The sequence below is a fragment of the Orycteropus afer genome, unplaced genomic scaffold, assembly GCF_000298275.1.
Source record: "Orycteropus afer afer isolate SDZICR_OR568_19922 unplaced genomic scaffold, OryAfe1.0 scaffold00002, whole genome shotgun sequence".
In the NCBI taxonomy this organism is placed as follows: domain Eukaryota; kingdom Metazoa; phylum Chordata; class Mammalia; order Tubulidentata; family Orycteropodidae; genus Orycteropus; species Orycteropus afer.
Window position 1 is genome coordinate 18,107,016 of NW_006921589.1, and position 20,040 is coordinate 18,127,055.

The 20,040-nt window shown below is 35.3% G+C and overlaps 1 protein-coding gene across 1 annotated transcript in view; it reads left to right on the forward strand.

Annotated features, from left to right (window-relative positions):
* IKZF2 (IKAROS family zinc finger 2) overlaps window positions 1–20,040 on the forward strand; it is a 188,564-nt gene that overhangs the window by 158,970 nt on the left and 9,554 nt on the right. Inside the window, exon 5 of the mRNA XM_007959970.2 lies at window positions 12,332–12,469. Within this exon, the coding sequence (XP_007958161.2) occupies window positions 12,332–12,469 (138 nt within the window). The remainder of the gene's footprint in view (window positions 1–12,331; window positions 12,470–20,040) is intronic.

Consider the following 20,040-nt stretch of genomic DNA (forward strand, 5'->3'; position numbering starts at 1 on the left):
TATATATGTGTGTGTGTGTGTGTGTGTGTGTGTGTGTGTGTCAGTGTTTTGCTTATCTTAAGAACCCAGCCTAAGACAAACTTGAAATAAGAGTTATCATTGCTGATATCAGATGGATCTTGACTGAAAGCATAGAATACCAGAAAGATGTTTGCCCATATTTCACACTATGCAAAGTCATTTGAGTGTGTAGATTAAAACAAATTCTAGATAACATTGTGAAAAATGGGAATTCCAGAATACTTAATTGTGCTAATGTAAAATTTATACATAGACGAAGAGGCAACTGTTGGAAAAGAACAAGGGGGTATTGCATGATTTAAAATCAGCAGAAGTGTGCATCAGGGCTTTTGACTTTCACCATACTTACTCAATCTATCCGATGAGCAAATAATCTGAGAAGCTGGACTATGGAAGAAGAACACAGCATGAGGACTGGAAGAGGACTCATTAACAGCCTACGATAAGTAGATGACACAACCTTGATTGGTGAAAGCAGAGATGACTTGAAGCACTTACTGATGGAGATCAAAGACGACAGCCTTTGGTATGGATTACACTATATCATAAAGAAAACTAAATCCTCACAACTGAACAGTAAGCAACATCATGATAAATGGAGAAAAGACTGAAGTTGTCAAGGATTTCATTTTACTTGAATCTACAGTCTATGTCCCTAAAAGCAGCAATCAAAAAACCAAATTACCTATTGCATTGGAGAAATCTGTTGTGAAAGCCCTCTTCAAAGTGTTAAAAAGCAAAGGTGTCACTTTGAGGACTGAGGTGCTGCTGACCCAAGTCATGTATTTTCAATCACCTTGTATGCATGTGAAAGCTGGACAGTAAATAAGGAAGTCCAAAGAAGACTTTGTGCTTTTGAATAATGGTGTTGGCAAATATTATTGAATATACCATGGACTACCAGAAAAACGAACAAATCTGTCTTGGAAGAACTGCAGCCAGAATGCTCTCTAGAAGTGAGGATGGCAAGATTTCATCACACGTACTTTGGACATGTTATCAGAAGGGACAAGTCCCTGGAGATGGATGTCATGCTTGGTAGAGTAGAGGGTCAGCAAAAAAGAGCAAGACCCTTAATGATGAGCTGTCCTGACATGGTGGCTGCAGCAGTGGGCTAAAGCGTAGTGATTGTGAGAATGGTGCAGGGCCAGACACTGTTTCCTTCTGTAGCACATGGAGTCACTCTAAGTTAGAACCAACTCAACGGGAAATTCAGTAACCGTGAGATTTACAACATAAATCATCTAATTTGCTTACATAATTTGTAAGTTACGTTATACTTATGTGAGTTTTTAATGGTAAATTAGGGAATCATGCTCCTACTACAAAAATAATTTTTATTGGTTTTGTTCCATAAATTTAACAGGTAGTTATACTCCTTTCATTCTTAAATTTTGATTGGAGTGCTTTAGGCATTGTACATTACTCCTTTTAATTGTCTTTATCATTCCCAATACTCTGGGGAAATAATGTTTTAATTAAGCCTTTAACCCCTATTAATCAAAATAATTCTTAGCATACTTGTTATTTAAAAAAATAAAAAAATCTAGGGGACTCTAGAATTGCAGACTATTTTCTAATTAGTGTTTTAGATATACTTCCCACATACTTTTCTGCTGTGCTGAAATTAAAGATTTAAAACAGTGAAGTATATTTATTTTAATATTTGCAAAATTTACTAATATATATGTTATACATTTCTTTTTATAAAGTATAAATATAAAAAATAATAAAACCCCTCACACAGTCTTGAATGTCTTCATGTCAGATCGAAGATTCCATTTTGGCCCTGAAATTTTACTGGTTTCTGACTCCCATGAAGATTATTCATTGATCAACAATAGATCATTTATGAATCTTTATAGAATGAAACAAAAATGTGGGAGCTTAAATTTCTAAAAAGCCCAGCCTTACTAGAGCAGTGGAGACTAGAAGATAACCCAGAGCTGTTGCCCTGAGATACATTTCAAACCTTAAACCAAAATTATAACTTGAGGTCACCTGTTAGCTAAGTAACAGATTGGATCATAAAATTAAGATTATCACCTGTGAGTAATGAGCTCATTTTAAATATATATATATATCAATTTAGGAGACAAAATGGTCAAAAAGTACTCTAAAGCAAATATGAGAAGGTAAGGAATCAGGGAAACTAGAGTACTGTAAGTGGTACAACCAGAATGGAACAAGTGAGAATGTAAGTTATATCACTGAATATTTGTGTAGAAATTGTTACATAGGAACTTAATTTGCTGTGTAAATCTCACCTTAAATGCAATATTTTTTTAATAGAATCATTTAAGAGCATTTGAAAATGAAAAATCTATGTTAATTTGCCATGAGCATGGTATGCCTTCAAACATACTGTCATTTTTTTAAACTAAGAAATTCATTACCACAGCCATAATAAAATCCCCTTTTCTTTAGATTGCTGGCCTATCAGGCGTCCCAAAAGCTAAAATATTCTTAAAGTTTATGTAGTATTTTTAATCACTCACTTTCTTTCCCAATACACCTAATATATGAATCGTTTTCATTATCTCTTATAGTCTAAAAAAAGCTAAATATTCCTTAACAATTGCATATTTTTTAAGATGCTTGTTCTAACATGAAGTTATTTTTCATAGAGAGAGAGAGAGAGAGAGAACTAAAATATCCTCAACACAGCAAACCAGTGCAGGAGGTTTTTTTTTAATTATTATTATTTTTATGTTGCTCATCCTCATTTAAAGAAAAGAAAAATTACTTCCTGTTTTTACTAATACCTTCTATAAAGGTTTTAGTTTCTGGAATTGTTGATTAAGCTAAGGAAAACTAGCTTTCAATTAAACTACTATTTAGTATATAGTATATAATTCTTTTATTTGTTTACATGGTATATCTTATCACAAAATGCTAGAGTAATGGAAATTTGAGAATCTTTCCAATGTCATAAAGTTCTTGCAACTTAAGACCAATAAGTCTTAAATTAGTCTGAATAGATATATGTAGTTTGTTCTAAACTTCTCAAGAATGCTGATTTTTTTACAGTGCTACTTGGTAACCTTTAGTGTGTGACAGTTTTCACTTTAAGAAGTTTGTTACATCTCATTGTCAATTTACAGCTATTTTGTTCTATGAAAAGGAACTGGACTAGATGAGATATGTAAATGTACATCTGTTAAAATAATAGCTACCTCTGTTCTCCCCATTGCACATTTTTATTTATGTCAAGACTGTCATTTTCAAATCCCTGTCATTCCAAAGGTTTTATCTAATGTACACGTATAATTCAGAAATGTTGAATGCTTCCATCAGTTCCCAATATTGATTTTGTTCAGAAATCTAGCACCTGAATAGTAGACTGGTTGCTGATAACTCATTTAAAAATTTTTTGGGTGCTTTTTTTTTTTTTTTTCCCTTTCTTTTTTTTTTTTTTTTTTTAGCTAGCCCTTTACCTGTTATGAAAATTTACCTATAAACTAAAATATCATGACTCGTCCTACTTTGGGATGCATTTAGACATTCACCTTTTCAGGCTGTTAAACCACTAACAGTCATTTCTAAGGTATAAACTACCTGTCCTCAGAGTAATTATGAAGAAGAGATTGGTTCTTCCTTTGCCTTCAAGCCTCTTGATAATGAAGTTCAAAAATAGTATCTGGTTTGGCTTGATACAGAGCTAATCTTTGACCTTATTGTTAAAGAAATAACTTAATGTCAAATGCTCCAGTTGAAAATGTCCTCATATAAGACAGTCTGTTATTTTGTCATGAAGGTGGTACACCCTCAACCATCTTCTCATTTTTTATTAGATATTCATTATCATAGCCATAACGAAATCCCCTTTCCTTCAGATCACTGGCCAGTCAGGAATTCCAGAAACTAAAATAGTCTAAAGTTCATGCAGCATTTGTAGGCACTCACTTTCCTAAACACCTTGTTTCCGTCTTGTTTTTGTTTTTAATCATTGTCCCCTTCTCTCTCTTGCTTTGCTTTCTGCTGTGCTTTCTTCTCTTCCACGTAGCTCTTTTCCCAAAATTATTCAGCCATTTACTTCATAATCACTTCACTGTATTTTTTGTGGTTGTTGGAAAAAATATAAATAAATAAGCGCCTTCAGTTTACATAATGCACGCAATGATTTGTAACCATGGATTGCTGCAGTTCAGAGACCTTTGGGTATTAACAGTACTGCTTAGTTTGTGAAATGAATGAATAACAACAACAACAAAAGCCTGAAAATTGAGTCCTTACCAAAAGATTATTATATTCAATTATTTTCATAGTGACAACATGTTAAAATAAGATTACCATAACATTTTTCAACTAGGTTTCCCAAAAAGATTGTTTAAAAAAATACTAGTCTGTGGACAATATAATGATAGAACTATTGGATTAAATGATGCTGATTCAGAAATTGCATCTAGTTCTGCTCATTCATAATAGTGATAGTGCATAAAATGTGGTAAATTTGTCCTGGAGGCGTTTCATGAGAAGAAACTGTTTTCACCTGATTGTAGACCTGGCACCTGGCCCACTTCATGTGTGATCTCCCAAGTGTGAACTTTCCCCACCCTGAACCCCTCCTTTCCTTCCTGGTGGTGGGTGATAGAGGTAGATTACACTGATAATTACACAACCAGTGTCAGTTGCACACATGATTTGCATAACTGTGCTGTGCTAATGTCACCCATCAAGTCCTGCTACTACTGATGCCCTTGGTGACTCTGTATGCTTTGCAGTAAACACTGAAGAGAAGGGATGGGATTAGTGTCTTCATTCCTGACTCTTAAACCACACACTTAAGGCCCTGCCTATTGAAATTTAACCAGGACAGAAAAACCACCTTCAGTCAGGTCAACTGGTAAGACAATCCATCTCTTTTTTCCCCCCCAGACAAATACTCATTGTATATATATACCCTATTTTATATAATTGTTAAAAAATGTTTTTTGGAAAAAAGGTTTTCACATCTACAATCTCTTGTTTTATGAATTTAGTCTCGCTTTTTTTTTTTTAAATGCGGGCATTTCTGGAAGGAACGATTACAGGGAAGTCTGTTTTCTGTAACCTAGTTCATTTGATGTAGTTCTTTTCACTTTGGAGGAAGGCCATTAAATCAGTTTATTACTAGAACCGTTCTCTCCACCTTTCCCTAAAGAAATGAACAAAATTCATGGAATTCTTTCTCATTCTTTTGAGTCTTTTACAGACACTGTCACCACTCTGAAGTTTACTAACAGCTTATACACCCCAAGTGGATATTGCTGTGACAGTTGTAACTTGTGGATATTTCACATACAGCTTTCCCTTTCAAATCGCTGAGCCTGCAGGAATGGCATGTTTGGAACTCTGTGGCAGAACTGAAGTGTTTGTATGCCAACCTCATTACTCACTCAGTGATCCAAAGGGCACAGCACGCTAGGTTTTTTTTTTTTTTTTTTTTGGTAAGCTAATCTCCACCGTCCCTTGTTCCCTTGTTATTATTTTTTGCTTGATCTGTGTACTTGAGTCAAAGAAACTTGTCCATCCACAACCTGTACTGTCTTGCCAGATCTTAGAAGAAAGTTTCCAAATGGTAGAAAATCAAACAGATGAGGAAGATTAAAATGAAGCATCATTCATTATAAACATGTAAGGTGTATTCAAACCAAAATTTTAAAAAAAGGTATATTTAGGCTATAATTAAATTTGTATTTAAAGTATCAAAAATTATTTGCCATAGTAGCAATTTAAATTATATAGAAATATGTATATATGTATATAATTAAAGTATATAGAAATATGGTGATAATAAGCATTTATATATATATATATATATATATATACACATACATGAGTGAAAAAATACTAAATCCAGCATCTCCAAAGGAAGAGATCTTGTACTCTGTTTGCTTCTTCATCCCTTACTACTATATTGATTGAATGAATGAGTGAATGAATGTATGCTTCAAGTTAAATATTCTTACATTAACTAGAAAGTTAGTGTTTAAGATTAATGGAGGTCAAGGAGGTTATATGTATTGTTATTGTTAGTTACAGTTGAGCCAGCTCTGACTATTAGTGACCGTAAGCATGTTGTTGTTGTTGTTTGCCATTGAGTCGGACTTGACTCATAGTGACCCCTCCGTGGGTTTCCAAGGCGGTATCACTACGGAAGTAGATTGCCCAACCTTCCTTCCGAGACTGTAAGCATAGTGGAACAAAATATTGACTGGTGCTGTGCCATCTTCAGGATAGTTTTCATGATCATTGGTATATTTTAGTCCATTATTATGGCTTTTGTATCGGTCTGTCTCTTGGAAGGTTTCCCTCGTTTTCATTGGTCTAATACTTTACCAAAGATGGTGTTCTTTTCTAGAAATTGGTCTTTCCTAATGGCATGTCCAAAGTAAGTGAGTCTAAGGTTTGCTATCCTTGCTTTTGAAGAACATCCTGGTTGTATTTCTTAGTAAGATTGATCTGTTTGTTCTTTTGACAGTCCATAGTATCTTCAGTAATCTTCACCAAGTACCTTGGTTCTAATGTGTCAATTCATCTTCTGCCCTCCTTTTTCACTGTCCAGCTTTTACATGCTCATAAGGTGTTTGAAAAGACTGTGGCTTGAGTCTAACCATCTTATGTGTGTCCTAGTCAATGATCAACATCAGTCTATTAAAGATAAAAAAAATAATGGCTAATATTTAATGAGTTCTTATTTTGTCCTACCTCTAAAGTTCATTATTTGATTTAAAAATTAACATTATTATAAATCAAATAGAAATGTTTGAATGGTTAAGTAAGGTAAGCTCTGTGAATGCAGGGTTAGTACCTGTCTGCTTCACTGCTGTCTCCACAGCATCTAGAACACAGTACTTGGAACATTGTAAGCACACAATAAACACTTGTTAAATGAACACTAAAGGAATTACATGTCCTTGCTCAACACCTGGTAAATTCTATAAAAGAACAGTAAAATGCATTAATGCCAGCAGTATGTGTCTATTATATTATCATAGTGCAGTGCTTTCCAAAGTATGTCCACAGAAAATATATTTACTTAGGAAATCACTAGTTATTAAAATAGAAAAATAGTTCTATATTGAAAATAATTAGGGAAACATGGGATTAAACAGTTTTTGTTTGCTTGTGTTGTTATTTAATCTAAAGACCAAAAAGAACCTTTGATATGCTCACATACATTGAAAACATCCAAGAAATCATTAAATATACTATTTCACATACTTGTTTTAATATTTAACATTCTCTCCACATCACCATTGGTAAATTCTACCTAGTGAGATAAAAATTATTTTACAATAATATTTTGACAGATTCATAATCATACTGAAATGATTTTGTATAAGGAAGTTTTCAGAAAAATAGCTCATTTTTCAAGTAGGGATCTGTTTCTTTTTGAAAATATTCTCTTCCAACTTAAACACTTTATCAGAAAAATCCTGGTGGCTTTAAAATGTCTAAAGATTTTTAGAAAAAAAATTACCTTAAGAAAAAAAATAGGTGTATATATTTATCAGATAAATAACACAAGGGAATAGTATCAACCAATTTAACCACAAGAAAATTGAAAACCGCTAAACATTAAAAAAAAAAATCTAAATATTTAATAAGAAATAGGTCAGAGGATTATTAGCATTAATACCATGTTTGGTAAAGTGGAGAATCAGCGAAAGAGGAGAAAGCCCTCAATGACGTGGATTGACACCGTGGCTACAGTGATGAGTTCAAGCACACCAATGATGTGAGGGTAGCCCAGGACCAGACCGTTTCATTCCATTCTGTTGTCCACAGGGTCACTACGAGTTGGAGACAACTTGATGGCACCTAAAGCATAGCAACAACATACATAAATTGAGCAAATTTTTTAGATAGATAATAATAAGACCATGATTGGTAAATAGGCAAAAGCTTTGAATAGACCATTTGAAAGAATGGCAGACAAATGGCTAATCTTTTTTTTTTTTTTTTTTGCTGTTTAATGCAGATTTAAGAGAAACATGAATTATATGGTATTCAGATTTTCTTAGTTCACAATGCCTTTAAACTCACTGCCATCGATGTGCTTCTGACTTATAGGGACCCCTTCTTGGGTTTCCAAGGCAATATCTCTATGGAAGTAAATTGCCCAGTCTTCCTTCCAAGGAGTGGTTGGTGGGTTTGAACCACCAGCCTTCTGGTTAGCAGTCAAATGCCTTAGGCACTATACCACCAGAGCTCCTACAATGCCTTTAGTGTCCTATTACTTTTTTTAAGTGTCCTATTAATTTTTTTCAGTGTTTTTAGCCCAAAAAGAAATATGCAACAGTTTCATATATTTGGTAGTTAGGTTCAAACAACTTACTAAAACTTAATAAGTATTTCTGTCCCAGCAACTTAGTAGTCGTTGGGGAAAAAATAATAATAACACACATAAATTGAAAGCAAAATAAATTTTATTTCATTCGTAAGCAGAAACAATATTTACTAATGAGAATGTGCACCTTACTGAGGATTGCACGATTTCCCAAACCTTGAAAACAGATTGAATACCACCACCTTCACTATCTGTACCACCGTGATTTTCACACAGGGCTTGCTTTGTATCATAGCAGCTGAATAAACTTAACCTTATAAAGATGAAAAAATACAAGAGGATGATGCAGAGATGTTAAAAAAAAAGATACTTATCTCTGAATGGTATTATTACGAATGATGTTTTGGCAAATCTTTTTCAAAATTTTTATATCAATGTATTGTTTTTGTAATTAGAAAAAACTTAAAAAAAAAACCTATGAGAAAAAATTATTAAAAGACTCAGGAAATGATATCATTCATGAAAACTCCATTTATTAGTTCTTTCTGTGAACAGAGCACCTCCTGAACTATTTGTGGGTAAAAAGAGACATTATACATTGTTCCAGTTTCTCACATTGCATTGAGCCAGTTCCAACTCATAGCAAACCTATAGAACAGAGTAGGAGCTCTGGTAGCATAGTGGCTAAGACACTTGCCTGCTAACCAGATGGCTGGCGGTTCAAACCCACCAGCCACTCCTCAGAAGGAAGGTTGGGCAATCCTACTTCGGTAGTGATACTGCCTCGGAAACCCAAGGAGGGGTCGCTATGAGTCGGGGCCGACTCGATGGCACATAACAACAACAACAACAACATAGAACAGAGTAGAATTGCCCATTAGGGTTTCCAAGCCTGTAAATCTTTTGGGAAAACAGATTGCCTCATCTCTCTCCCATGGAGCAGCTAGTAGGTTCAAACTGCCAACCTTTCGGTTAGCAGCCCAAAGCTTTAACCACGGCGCCACCCAAACCCACTGTCGTCATCTCATCAATTTCAACTCATAACAATCCTTTAGGACAGAATAACCTCCCATAGGTTTCCAAGGCTGTAAACCTTTATAGAAGCAGACTGCTTCATCTTTCTCCTGTGGAGTGGCTGGTGGGTTCCAACTGCTGACCTTTTGGTAGCAGCTGGATGCTTTAACCCCTGCACCTCCAGAGCTCCCCAGTTTCGACATGAATTTGCTAATCTCCTAACCATGAGAGCCAATTCAGTTACAGTTCTTTAGTTGGGAAGTTTCCCTTTGAGTGGAATGAAGTTAGGCAGGATGGGAGTACAAAGATGGATAGGATTTCAAAAGACAGAAATTGTATGAAGTCATTGCAGAAGAAACCAAAGCTCAGAAGTATAAAAGTGCAAGGTGATTTTGGTGAGAACGTGGGACAGAAAATGGAAAGTTTGCTTTCAAGCCTGATTGTATAAGGTGCTGAATGCCAGGTTAATGGATTTGAACTTTATTCAGTAGAAATTAAGAGTCTAGCTAACTGTTGTTTCTTCAGTTACCAAGCTAAATGTTCCTACCTGAGACAGACCTTCCTGTCCAACCTTCTCAAACTAAATTAGATTCTCCACATCATAGTAGCACACCATACTTTTGCTTTGTAGAACTTGACGTAATTTGTGAAATATTGTTTGCATATTTATTAAATGTCTGTCTTCCTTAAGAGACTATCAGTTACATGAATAAAAGGGTCCATTTGAATTTGATTTTCACTTTCCATTCCAGACTCATCATAGTAATAATAGTAAGTTTTTAATAAGTAGGTAGTGAACAAATGAGAGAGAGAGAAGAAGGTGGAATGAGTTCCTTGGAGATAAAATAGTTACAAGAGATGTCAAATCCAGCATGTCACCTAGTATGTAGATTGCTGGAGTAGAATGAAGATGAAAGTTGGGAAATTAGAGATTTTATCTTTTTAACAATTCTTGAAATGCTGTTGAACTCAACTATAACAAGGATAGGATGAAGAGGAAGCAATGATGTTTTAAAATAAATGACAAAATGAGAAGAGCTAATGTGAAGCAGGTGGGATAGATTTCAAAAACAAAAGTAGCAAGGTAATGAAAGCAGTAAAAAGTATAGCCTTTTCCTATTTATCAGATGAGTGGAGAGTTTATAGAGGATTGTGAGCCAAGGGGAGCTGAAGGAAACCATGTTTCTATTAAGTTGAGAAGCTGCAGAGATTGCCTGTAGGTAAAGGGGAAGGAACGCACCGGAGACTATGTTCACAGTATAACAAAGGGACTACATGACACAATGTGATAGGAAGAGTACAGAAGACCGGGAGGGGATTGGACAGTTTGACAGAGCTATTAACTGCAAATAAGTGCTTAATAAATACTAATTGGTTATTTGAGTTGTTCACTGCAGATTTATCACTATTTCTAAAGCAATAACACAAAATAACTCAAAATTTAATACTGGCAGTAGGTAACAAGGACCAATTGTAATACATGTCTTAGATAGCACTTATGTATAAATACATTTATATTGTTTACACTGGCTATTTTTGACTAAAAGTATTTTCTTGGACTTTCTTATGCTCTCACATAGTAATATAAATGCTACATACACCTGGCTACGTGATTTCTACTTCCTTGAAATTCTTGATTCTGAAAAATGGGAAGAAGTTACTTTGCCTAGTATTTTAAAAAGTGACTCAGTAGACCCTAAATACCTTTTGTTTTGAATTACAATTTTACAAAAGTTATAATTTTGAAATAACTAATTTTAGCTTATGTATACCTTAAATACAACCTAATAGGGTTTTGTTTTACATCAGTATAGTGAAACTTTTAGGCAGCTATGAATACCATGCCTTGTTACTTTCTTTCAGTTCCTCCTGTGACCAGTGACATAGCACGAGTTTGTAAGGTGACTGCATTAGGGATGCTATGTTTGGCCATGAAAAAGAATTGTCGGTTTGTTCCCTAAACAAAACTAAATGATTCTTATGGGAGTCAGAGAAGAAACATTGGCCTGATTCTGTGTTTTCCTACTGAGGTTTTGGCACAGACAATGTGGCATTTTATGTTCTCTGTCCATTCAAAACCAAGAATCAAAGTGCTAAGTAATACTCACATATATATATATATATATATATATATATATATATATGCATATATAGTCATACATTAAAACATGCTTCTTTCCACAGAAGCCCTTTTTTTCTCTTTCACCAATTTTTTTAAGTTTGTTATGTGATCGTCATAGGATTTTGCCAGGTAGCCTGAGCTAAGGTTCTCTTGCTACGAGAGCATTTCATTTCCTGAGTATGAGATGTGCTGGCAAATATCACCATTGCCGTGTAACTAAATATGGTTCCACTTAAGTAGTTATTGTTAATAATCCTGACTCAAAGCACCAAGTAGGTTAATTCTTGGTATTATGAGAGCAATGCTGATGATGGAGAATACACTTAGATCTGCCGCAGAGTTTTGCATGTGTGAACAGTTATTACCAAGGCGTTTATCTGTACTTTTTCTCATCACTTGGGTTCCTTTGAATCTTCTTGGTACTCATGAATGATCTCTTTTTATTAAAGAATGACATTTCAAGTTGTTGCACTTTGGTTTTCTTCAGTAAAATTCCCTGCCTTTACCCCATCCTGTCACACACCCCACAAAAAAATCATTCTCTTAAATCTAGCATTCTCTTAATTTGTCTTTTCAATGAGTCAAAGCTGAGAGTACAAGAGTAAATTTTAAAAGTCGTATAATTTGAAGAGTGATCATCATACCCTCCAGGTCTGGAATACACACAGAGCATGAATTTGATTCAGTATGTCTTCTGCGGTGAGAGGTATGATCTGCTGGTCTTGCTCTCTTTTAGCCCTGGTAGAAATTTATTATTATTTCTTGCCTGAATCAGAGAGTGGAGGAAGAGATCTAAGTCTGAAAATCATTTAAATCCTTTCTCCAAACTATCAAGCGTTGGCTTTTAATTGTGCTGTGGATGAGACTGACAGTTTGCTAACCCTGAGCTCTCTTCACAGTGGGTAAACCTCACAAGTGCAACTACTGTGGACGAAGCTACAAGCAGCGCAGTTCACTGGAGGAGCACAAGGAACGCTGCCACAACTATCTCCAGAATGTCAGCATGGAGGCTGCTGGGCAGGTCATGAGTCACCATGGTGGGTAGAAATGGCATTCACCGTTTTCTCTCAGCCCATACTGTTTTTATGGGGTTTAGGGATGACATAGTTCCTTCCACTCTTCAAAATGACAATAAAATCTTACTCCATTTTAAACAGCTTTAGATCACATTGGATTTGTATGGGATTATCTTCTTTGCATCTGAAACTAAATGAACTTTGAGATGTTTTGCAAACAGTCTCTATTGAGTTTTTGTGATACTCCAGAATTATCTCTGATGACCTGTATTTGCTATTAACATAAGCAGTAGTGGCCAACCTTGACTGCAACAACAGGAGATATTATTTATTCTTCTCTTTCGTTAACTAGACCAGACTATTGGAGATAGTTCCACATAAGGCTATAGGTTTCCTTAAAGAATGAACTGGTTATTTGAATATTTTTCATATCTCTTAGGTAGTGATCAGTAATACAGTTTTAAGATGTCTCCAGTCTCTCTTGGAACTTGTCTGTGAAATTACTGATTTTGCTTTCTACAGGTATGGGAAATGAACTAAACTAAAATTAGACATCAACACCATTTCCCACCACAAAAATAAAAACCCAAGCAAAATATCCTAATCTCCACCATATACAGTGGGAAGTAGGAAGGATAGCCTAGTAAGATTTATTGATTAATAATTCTCTACTCCTCAAAAATTAATTTTAGTAAATGCAGGGAATGTAATGTATTAAATTTATTAGATTTGAGGAGTCTGTCTTGTCATGTTAATTATATTTTTATACTGATTGATTTTATTATTCAAGCAATCCACACAAAAATCCTAAATGTGCCTAACATATTGGTATATTTATAGTTTTTCTCAATCAAGACAAAAAGGATTTGGACAATATTAAATGGTATATTTCAGGATTGTAATAGTCATTTCTAAATTTATATCTATTTAGTGACTAATAGACATAGCCAGCTCAAGGATTATTTCTAGGTTCTTTTGTTTAGGTTTTGTTTTGTTTTTTAATATAGTACATACTGTGGAGCTGTCTTTTTTTGGGCAGGTAGTGATTATTTGTTGTTAAGTTAGGATTTTAAAAATATGTATATTTCCTTTTTTATCCTAAATAATTGAAACAAGCCTTTGTATTAAGGACAATTTATAAAATTTAAATAATCAAATTTAATTCCAGTTTATTACAATGAATCCAACACCATTAACTTTTTTTAAAACCTGTATTTCACATACATCTGACATAAGTATGCATTACCTGGACTTAGGAGGGTAGCATAGGGCACTGAGCTCAGAGGTTAAAATGAAGATCTTGGACAAGATCACAAACCTGGTCTGACTCTGTGACCTAGTGTGTCTGACCGCGTTGCTTACAGGCCTGCACTGAGAATTAAGCACAGTTGCATGTGCTGTAAGTACCCAATAAATGGTTCTTTTCACTGTTACATTTAAGGGAGTTAAATACTAAGAAACAAGAAATGTACCATCCCCTATAAAGTTATGTTTCTTGTCAGAATTAACATAGGCATTAGAGTCTGGCCCTACCAATGATATGGCTTCCTTTATTTCTCTTGGATTTACATAGAAACCTTTGAATTGCTATATTTAGAAAATATTTTCTGTAGTTTGCAGAGAGCTTCTTTTTATTCTTTTATCATAGGAGAATTAGAATTTGGCTCACATAAAATCAAAAAGAGATGTTATATTAAAACAAAATATTTCAGTAAAAAAATAAGTCCCACTTACCTTTATTCCTATAGCAAGTCAAAGGAACTTGTCATGAGTTTCATTGCCTGCCATGAACACTGTTTTTGTTTAAATTGTTTGTTTTAAGGCTGCCTTGAGACAGGGAGCTGATGGAGGCTTGAAGGCATGCCAAAGACACTTTATGGTATCACCACTGGCTTTCCCTTGTAATGTTCTCCCATTTGCTAGGATTATATGTGTGCAAGTCTATTGGTGAATTCATTTTTCCATTCACAGTTAATTATGAAACTCTGTGGTGCATACACACATGAATAAGAAATAGAATGTCTCCTAAAAGTTTTTGTAATGTTACAGGGGACATAAGGTATATGTAAATTATTATAATCAACATTTAACCATTTTAAAGACAGGTTAATCTATTAGAGAATAAGTGTTGACAAAAGAAAATTTAAAAGGTGTATTTTGGAGGAGTAGAAAAAAAGACATTTCTTCTAAAGAGCTGAGACCTTAGCATCACCTTCCCCTTCCCCATTTCTCAGGTTGCTTAGCCTTTGACAGCATGAACTCCTGGCCCTGAAGTTGGTACAGAATGAGGAGAAGTCCAGAGAAAGACTGGGGCACCTGGTAGAACAGAGGACAGAGCCAAGGAGTCAGGGATGAGAGCAAGTTTTGAGATCATTTGTAGAATCAAAAAATATACTCTTAAATACTGGATATAGTTTTAACTATATAAATTTATATTAATGCCATTTCATACTATATTTTAACTGTATGAGGTAGGAATTGATACTTGCCATAAGTGAGAAAATTATGGCTAAAACACTAATGGAATTCATCATTAACTTTGTCTCATATACATAAAGTTGCTGTGTGTCTCCTTCTAAACACAGCAACAGTTAAATTCAAATATGTCTCCTTCCTTCTCTTCCTGTCGTGCTACATGTTTTTCTTTCTTCTTCTTCTTCTTTTTTTTTTTTTTTCAGTAGTAGTTACTGGGATTTTTATCCATCACTCTAGTTGCCTTTAGCTCCTTGAAAGTAATGACTGTTCCCCCACCCCATATCTGCCATAATTATATTTCCTAGCTTCTCTTTCCCAAAACATGTTATTTCCCAAAACATGTTATTTTCCATATTGGCTCATGAAGTGTGGAAACATCTTAAGTAAAAGAGGCATTCTTTCAATTCATCCAAGAAGCATTGTTTTTTTATCAACTTTTCTTAATTTATATTGTCTGATGATAAATACGTAACTTTTTTAAAAGAAACAAAATAAAGCAAAGCTCTAATAATGTCATATATTCTCCAAGGTCAAAGATGTAGAAGTGACCTACCTATGTCTGAAAAAGTCAAAAATAGCTTCTTAGATGCTTTTCAGTGTTTCAACCAAGCATGAAGGATGAGTAAAAGTTGTCTGGATGGGGACAGAACACAGAGGATGTACATGCCAAGCAGAGAAGTTGTCATTGACAAAGACTTTGAGGTATGAAGGAATATTGACAGATTCCTTCATGCTGAGCATAGTCGGAGTTAAAGAAATGGTAGAAAATGAAACTGTGAAATAGTAGGCTGTGATGCAAGGGGAGAACCTTTCCTGCCAACCCAGTGCTGGAATTTCAGGTATAACTGATAAGGAGTCACTAGGATAATAATTTTTGTCTTCTAGAGAAAAATGGCCTCTGGTTAGCAGCCAAATACCTTATCCATATGCCACCAGAGCTCTTTAAAAAGTAAATAAATAAGTCACCAGTGTAATATGAGATAGCTGCCTGCCTGGGGAAGCAGGTAACGAGAAATAGACTGGAAGTGAGAATGCCACGAAAGTAGGAGAAGGCAGTGACAGAACAAGAGACCAGGAGGAAGCACTGAAGAGATATTTTGGAGGTAGAATAAATACTTCTTAGTAAATATTAATGTGGCTTTGGATGGGAAGGGAGATATTGCACAGCTCACAGTTTTAGAAATAAAGCTACTATTGAACTGAGTCTTATGGCAGATTATTTATTTGAAAGTTAGCTCTGCCAATTTGTCAAGTGTTTTAAGCTTCAAGAAAGAGCTTGAAACACCAAACTAGGTAATTACCTCCCCTACCTTGGAAACTCTTTAGGGTCGCTATGAGTTAGAACTGATTCAGTAGCAGTGGGTTTGGTTTTGGTACTGTAGCCCAAAGACAAAAAGAAAGTTTGAATGAAAATATCGACCAACTTTAAAACAAAAATATGTCTTAGATTTTTATTCTGAAGTATTTGGGAAAGAGAAATTCTTTATGCCAAGTATGGAAGCGTACTTTCTTCTTTGACTTATTTTCCTTGAGTGGCATCATTTCCTTCATTAAATCATTCAATAAATATCCATTAAATATTTATCATTTGTGTCCCATCATCAGAGGTAGAGACATAAAATCAGAAGGCATTCTCTGCTAGAAAATTACTTACCAACTGGAAAAAATAGACAAGTAAACCAACATTTAGAGCATTGTGTATTATGAGCACATAGAAGAGAGACACAAGACATAAGACTGGGTATCTGAGAGAGAAGTTTCCAGGAACAATTCTATTTGAGCTGACTTTGAAAGGCAAGATAACTAGCTAAATAAGTAGAAAGGGTGTTTCATGTAGAAAGAATAGCAAGTATGTAGAAGTAGAAATCTAAAATAGTATGATGGGTTAAGGACATATAAGTAGCTTTGTAGTCCTAGTTTATGAAGGCAAGAAAAATTGGAAAGTGATAAGATTAGAGAAATAGTCTGCAAACAGACTATGAAGGGCTTATGGTGCTAATGAAAAACTTTCTACTGTATTCTGAAAAAAATCATTATGTTTATATTTTATTGCTAGAAGTGTGAGAGATAGAGGATGAAAAAAGAAGAAAGAGGATGAATTAGGAGATTGTTTTGATAGTCAAGGTGGCCTTAGTAGCCTGAAATACACAAGAAAGTTATGAAATTGAGAGCAAGTACATATGTAGACTCTAAAACCTGTATGTGTAGAGAGAAGTGATGAGGTGGTAGACTGAGTGAAAGGGAGAAATTTAGGATATGCCATTGGTAGGCAGTTTGGATGATTGGGTAGATAGGGCCATTAGCTGAGATTGGTACTAGGAAACCAGAGAGTATGGGGAGGAAAATGGATAGCTCAGTTTTTGAACTTACTATGTTTGATGCCTCAGACAGCCAAGTGCAATTGTCTAGGCAGAAGCTGAATCTAGATCTTAAGGTAGGTCTGGGTGGAAATAAATGTGTGAGATTCATCATTTTAAAGGTAATAGAATGAAATGTAATATATTTTAATAGGGTTGTATGGTGTGCATAGAGTGAGAGATCTGGAAGGTGAAAGACACACCAAAAAAAAAAAAAAAAAAAAAAAATGACAGAGATCCATGAAGATACATAAGGGCAGAGAGGGAGTAGGGAAGATCTGATTTCACAGAAGCCAAAGGAAGTATCAAAACTGTCAGGTGCTGTCAAGAAGATAACTGAGATAACTGAAAAGTTTCTTTAGATTCAGCAACATGGACAACTTGGGGACAATACAGAAGACATCCGTTTCTTTGCTTACCCAACATTTCTTCCTTTCCTTTAGTAACAGTGCTTCTTCCATTACCTTAGAGAACTTTCTTCCTCCGATTGCAGTCATGGTGGGTCTGTCAGTCCAGGTACCCTGCCCTCTCTTGACATGTGACCTAATCTGGGTCCTTTAGACCATTTACTGTTGGAATGTGAATTTTCAGTTCATTGTTTGGGAAAAGTAGCTATGTTGGGAACATTTTTATGGTCCAGTTTTCATTGTTTATCTGTATAAAGACATAATGATATTACACAAGTATAAGTAATTTTTTATCCTGGTTTTAACTTCAAAAATGAGATCAAAGTAGGTAACTTGGTTATGATGCTTGCTCAGACAAGTGAAGTTGGCATACTGCTATATTTTTAGGCTTGATAAAAGTCTCACTATATGATAATGCATTATTGAACTAACTGTTATTGTTGTGTGCTGTTGAGTTGGACCCAACTCACAGCGACCCTTTCTTGGGTTTCCAAGGCGGTATCACTATGGAAGTAGATTGCCCAACCTTCCTTCCAAACAGTGGCTGGTGGGTTTGAACCACCAGCCTTCTGGTTAGCAGCCAAGTGCCTTAGACACTATGCTACCAACTAGAGAAATATATATCCAGAAATTATTTGGATGGATTGAACTCAAATGCATGAAATCAAAAAGATTCACATTAGTTATGGAGTTGAGAAAATGTATCAGAGCTTTTCTCAATGACAGACCTTATAAATATGTCAAATTTGTTTGTAAAAAGCCAACATTCAAATTACATCTACAGAGAAAGACCACCTACACTCAATCCCTACATTTCCTACTAAATAGGTGTTAACCCCAAGGAAATTAGTATCTCTGGATTTTAGTTTCCCCATATGTAAAATGATGATAACAATATATATCTCTTGGGGTTGTTGAAAGTATTAATTGACTTATTAAATACAAAGCCTTAAAACAGTACTTAGTATGTAGTTAATGTCAGTTACTGTTACATATTATTATTACAGATATGGTAGAAATAGAATAAATTTTTGACAAGTAAAGGCCTGTTGTAGAAGGTAGACAAGAGCTCTGCTGAAGTCAGTATTTTCAGTTCACATGAGTTTCATTGAAGTTGGGCTAAATTTGAATTGAGTAGATGTGGTATGGGGCAGTTCCCACAGTCAGGTTTCATTTTGAGTGTTAAATGTGTGCAAATACGAAAATTCAGGGTGAGACTTAAAGCAAAACTGTGAAATTTTAGACAATTCATTTCAAAACTAATTAGTATATTCAATTTTGGGGCAAACCCTATTAACCAGTTCAGCAGTGTTTTAGCAAGATTTACACCAACAATTTTTTTTTTTCCTTCAACCTTGACTTTTGCATCTTGGTTTGTAACATATTTTCATCCTTGGTGCATACATGGCCTGCTTTCATTCAGTTATATTGTTATTTTTAAAAATGCAATAAGTGCCTGTGAATCCACCACCCAATAAAAGGTTAAAGTTTTGACAGTAATCTATATCTAATTACATAGTTCCCTACCCACCACCATGGCATATTCCAGCCTGTCTTCCCTTCCTGAATCCTATGCTAATCCTTCCTTTGCTTTTCTTCTATATATGCAGTTTTACTTTGACTGTGCAATTTGTTAAAGTGTATGTATATGTATATATGTTGTTGTTGTTATGTGCCATCAAGTCGGACCCAACTCATAGTGACCCCTCCTTGGGTTTTAGAGGTGATATCACTATGGAAATAGATTGCCCAACCTTCCTTCCAAGGAGTGACTGGTGGGTTTGAACAGCCAGCTTTCTGGTTAGCAGTCAAGTGCCTTAGGCACTACGCTACCAGAGCTCCCGTATGTGTATATATATATATGTCTATACAAAACAAAAAACAAAACTCACTGCTATCAAGTCAGATCCGACTCGTAGCGACTCCTGCTTGGGTTTCTGAGGTGGTATCTTGATGGAATGTATATATAGATGCCAAAGGGGCCAGGAGGCTATGTCTTCTGACCTCCTCTAACTGTACAAGAGGAAGACAGAATCACCATTAGTAGCCCAGGGCCTATCCCTGTGACACTGCCTCCCTCCAGCCCTTTCACCAACCCTACCTCTCTGCTGGGTTCAATAATTCGCTGAAGTGGCCACACAGAACTCACAGACTGTGGGGTTTATTAGGGAAGCACCAGGCTACAATTCAAATTCAGGAAAAACACTCAGTCTCTCTCAGTCTCACCGTCTCTCAGCCAACAGTCTCTCTCAGTCTCTCTCTCAGCAATGCATGTCTCTCAGTGTCTCTCTCGGCAATGTGTGTCTCTCGCATCTCTCAGAAACATATGTCTCTCGGTGTTTCTTTCTGAGCA